The following is a 4,680-nucleotide window of genomic DNA, read 5'->3' as shown; positions in this document are numbered from 1 at the left end:
CCCCGCCCCTCGGGGCCCGCACCTTTGTGACCGGCCCCGTTGACCTTCCAGTCGTTCGCCTTCAGGTGGGCCGGCCGGGAAGTCTTCACCAGCAGGTGCTGCACGTCGCGCCAGGTGAGCTGGCTGCTGCAAGGACAGAGGGACACAGGCTGCAGGCGCACAGGTCACACGGACGGACAGACAGATGGCGGCACAAGGGAGGGGGACCAGTCCCCAGCCTGCATGCGAGGAAGCCGTGTGGAATGCACCCGTGCCTGGGCAGAGGGTGCATTCACACCCCCTTTTTAAAAAACAAAACAAAACATTTTTATTGATTTCAGAGAGGAAGGGAGAGAGAGAGAGAGACAGAAACATCCATGATGAGAGAGAATCATGGATCGGCTGCCTCCTGCACGCCCCACACTGGGGATGGAGCCCACAACCCGGGCACGTGCCCTGACTGGGAATCGAACCCTGACCTTCTGGTTCATAGGTCGATGCGCCACCACTGAGCCACGCTGGCCGGGCATCAAATACCCGCTATTTGATCTCAGGGATTACTCCCTGGAAATCATTCTTTACAAAGAGGGGGTGAACTGCCCAGCCTGTGTGGCTCAGTGGTTAAGCGGCCAGGCACAAGCCCAGGTTGCACTGTGGCTCGATCCCCAGTAGGGGGCGTGCAGGAGGCAGCCGATCCGTGCTTCTCTCTCTCACTGATGTTTCTCTCTCTCCCTCCCTCTCCCTTCATCTCTGAAATCAATAAAAATATATTTTTAAAAACTTACCTTCTTTGATGACTCATTTTTTTAAAAAAGTCTGGAGATGGATGGTGGTGTGAGTGACGATGTAGTGAGCTAACCGTGTACTTAAAAATGGCTCACGTGGTACGTTCTGTGTTGTGTGTTATTTTACTACAATAAAAACTTAAAGAAGAAAAAGAAGGAAAAGCAAGGGGGAACTTACTTTGCTTCTAACGCCAGGGCGATGATCCCCGCCACCATGGGGGCCGAGACGGAGGTGCCCGTGTGCCCGTCCGTGCAGCGCTGTCGCAGGTCCGTGGTGACCTGGCGGGAGGGGGGCCAGAGGGGAGGTCAGCTCCCAGGACAACTCTGGGGCCGGGACCCTCAAGATGCCGGTCCTGCCCAGCCTGTGTGGCTCAATGGTTGAGTGTTGACCTATGAACCGAGTGGTCACGGTTTGATTCCCGGTCAAGGGCACACGCCCGGTTTGCATTGCGGCTCCATCCCCAGTAGGGGGCGTGCAGAAGGCAGCCGATCCATGATTCTCTCTCTTCATTGATGTTTCTCTCTCCCTCCCTCTCCCTTCTTCTCTGAAATCACAGTTCAGCGGCTCACACCTCCTTCCAGGGTCAGCCCGGCTATGACCACTACCGTTCAAGTCACCCTGAGCACCACGCACTGGGCCCACGTGAGACAAGGCCCTCCATCTGTAGCAGTTACGCATGGTCATGACCGTCAGCTCTTCATTCTTCGCCCTTCCTTATATGCCAACTTCAACATAAGACTTTAAAAAAAAAGTTTTGATTTCAGAGATGGAGGGAGAGGGAGAAGAAGAGGGAGAGGGACGGAGGGGGGAGAGAGATAGAGAGAGAGAGAAAGAGAGAGAGAGAGAGAAAAAAAAAACATCAATGATGAGAGAGAATCACGGATCGGCCGCCTCCTGCACGCCCCCTACTGGGATGGAGCCTGCAACCTGGGCCTGTGCCCCAACCGGGAATCGAACCCGTGACCTCCTGGTTCATAGGTCGACGCTCAAGCCCTGAGCCACGCCGACTGGGCAGGACACGTTCCGGGCGACCAAGCTTTCCTCCGTGCCTGGAGCTCGGTGCTAGAGGGCTTCGCCCTCACAGGTAACAAACGGACCCGTGATAGGAACAAACAATCCCATCACGGGGTGAGGACGGGGGCGGGGCAGCGGGAAGACGATGCGTGTGCTGAGACACAAAGAGGAGCCCCCCTGGCCCGGCCGGTGTGGCTCAGTGGTTGAGCATCCACCTATGAACCAGGAGGTCAGGCACCAATTGTCCAACGACACAGCCCCGCCCTGCTCCCCTCTACCCGGCAGCCCCCCCCTCCCCCACATCAGGCTCCGGACGGGCGTCTGTTTAACGAGACTCCAGCCAGTCCCCGTGCAGCTGGGCTGGGCTCCCCTCTGTGAACAGGACGCCATTCAGGCCCCGGCGGCCCGTCCCAGGGGCGCGTGCTCCAGTGGGAAAGAAAAATAACTTAAATTAATACCTTCGTGAGCCGGCCTGGCCGCTGCCAAGCTGGCGGCCGCCGTGGGGACCGGCCTTTCCGTCCGTGCAGAGAGAGAAGGGGGAGAAGCGGGGGCCTGTGTGCTCCCCCCGAAAAGTGTAAAAATAAACCCGCGTGTCGTGTGTAAAGAAGTGGCTGAGTAGCAGGAGGAATGAGAAGATTAAAAAAAAAATGGCATTGCCCGGCCGGCGTGGCTGAGTGGCGGAGCGTCGGCCCACGACCCAGGAGGTCACGGTTCGATTCCCGGTCAAGGGCACACACCTGGGTTGCGGGCTCCATCCCCAATAGGGGGCGTGCAGGAGGCAGCCGATCCATGATTCTCTCTCATCACTGATGTTTCTCTCTCTCTCCCTTCCTCTCTCTGACATCAATAAACATATATATATATATATTTTTAAATCAGGCCATGTCTGGCCGGCTCCATGATCTTGTTTTTCAAACGTCTGAAACCCAACGTATGGCTGTGCACTGGAATTCTGCATTAGTCTCAACTCAACACCCATCCCTCCTGACTTATCTGATTATCATTATTTTTCATCCTCACCCGAAGATGCTGTTCCCACTGATTTTTAGAGAGTGGGAAGGAGAGGGAGAGGGAGAGGCAGAGAGAGAGAAACATGGATGTGAGAGAGACACATCGATGGGTTGCCCCCTGCATGCACCTCGACCAGGGACAGGGATCGAGCCTGCAACCAGGGCACATGCCCTTGACAGGAATCGAACCCGGGACCCTTCAGTCCGTGGGCTGATGCTCTAGCCACTGAGCCAAACCGGCCAGGGCTTCTCTCTTTCTTTTTAAAGTCAGAACGCACGAAGGGAAGGAGCAAATGCACATCCCGGCTCTGCCAAATGAACACAAGGACTTTATCAAAGACAAATCGCACTTATGTCCGCCTCCGTGAGCGCAGCGGGCGCACACCACCGCTCAGCTCAGCTCAGCTCAGCGTCCAGAGAAAGTCCTTTTGTCCGGAAGGGAATGCCCGGGGGGCCAGCGGGATTCCGACCGTCTTTCAGGAGAGAACCGTCTCTCTCTCTGCCGTGGCGCTGCCCGCTGAGGCTGAGCCGGTCGGGTGGGCTCTCTCCCAAGCCAGGCGACCACAGAATTTGAGAAAGCCATTCGGAGACGCCGTGGTGAGAATGCAGCTCATTCTTAAAGGGTATTTTTAGACCTCGAGAGCCGGAGAGGGTTTTAATGGGCATTTTGTGCAAAAATTAGCCAGGCGGGGACTGGGGAAGGTTGCCAAGGGACGGAGGGTGTACAGCTAGTTCACGGATGGTTGAGGGTGGCACCCTGGGACCCGGCACACCACGGCCTGGACCTGGCTCACCTATTTTTGTTGTTGTTGCTGTTAATCCTCACCCGAGAATATTTTTCCATTGGTTTGCATTTATTTTTTGTTTTCTTAAAAGATAGATCTTTTTTTTAAAACAAAACAAAACTATATATATAGAAGCCCAGTGACTGAACAGCGGAATGACCAGAACGACCGGTCGACCGGTCGCTATGATGCACACTGACCACCAGGGGGTAGACACTCAACACAGGAGCTGCCCCCTGGTGGTCAGTGCGCTTCCACAGTGGTAGCACAGCTCGCTGACCAGGATGAGTGGGGCGCCCACAGCAGGCCAATCCCTACAGGCCACACCCCCACCAGTGCATGCATCGCTGCACCAGTACGACCGGTCGACCGGTCGCTATGATGCACACTGACCACCAGGGGGCAGACGCTCAACACAGGAGCTGCCCCCGGTGGTCAGTGCGCTTCCACAGTGGTAGCAGAGCTCGCTGACCTAGCTGAGTGGGGCGCCCACAGCAGGCCAATCCCTACAGGCCACACCCCCACCAGTGCATGCATCGCTGCACCAGTCCTCTAGTATATATATTTGTACTGATTTCAGAGAGGAAGGGAGAGGGAGAGAGCGATAGAAAAACCAACGATGAGAGAGACCCATGGATCAGCTGCCTCCTGCAGGCTCCCTACTGGGGATGGAGCCCGCAACTCAGGCATGTGCCCTGACCGGGAATCGAACCCGGGACCCTGCAGTTTGCAGGCTGATGCTCTATCCACTGAGCCAACCCAGCTAGGGCTCCATTGATATTTAGAGAGAGCAGAAGGGAGGGAGGAAAGGGAGGAAAAAAGCGGAGGAGGAAGAGAAGAAGAAGGAAGAGAGAGAGACAGACAGAGAAGAGAAACATGGATGTGAGAGAGACACACTGATTGGTTGCCGCCCACATGCGCCCAGACCTGGGCCGGGGATCGAACCTGCAACCCAGGTACGTGCCCGCGACCAGAATCGAACCCGAGACCCTCCAGTCTGCAGACCGACGCTCTATCCACTGAGCCACACCGGCCAGGGCTCATCTTTTTGTTACGAGCAACTATTTCTTCTGCTATTTCTCAAAAGAGCAATGACAAAATGCTGG

At 56.0% G+C, this 4,680-nt stretch overlaps 1 protein-coding gene across 1 annotated transcript in view; it reads right to left on the bottom strand.

Moving 5' to 3' along the window:
- Positions 1–4,680, bottom strand: part of LOC102767618 (proprotein convertase subtilisin/kexin type 6) — a 72,214-nt gene that overhangs the window by 11,262 nt on the left and 56,272 nt on the right. The window contains exons 7-8 of the mRNA XM_015569106.1: positions 943–1,043; positions 23–126 (exon numbers count right to left, since the gene is read on the bottom strand). Coding sequence (XP_015424592.1) covers positions 23–126; positions 943–1,043 — 205 coding nt within the window. The remainder of the gene's footprint in view (positions 1–22; positions 127–942; positions 1,044–4,680) is intronic.

Source organism: Myotis davidii, unplaced genomic scaffold (genome assembly GCF_000327345.1).
Source record: "Myotis davidii unplaced genomic scaffold, ASM32734v1 scaffold164, whole genome shotgun sequence".
NCBI classification, from domain to species: Eukaryota; Metazoa; Chordata; class Mammalia; order Chiroptera; family Vespertilionidae; genus Myotis; species Myotis davidii.
The sequence above is the reverse complement of the archived record's forward strand: the minus strand, read 5'-3'. Positions and strand labels throughout refer to the sequence as shown.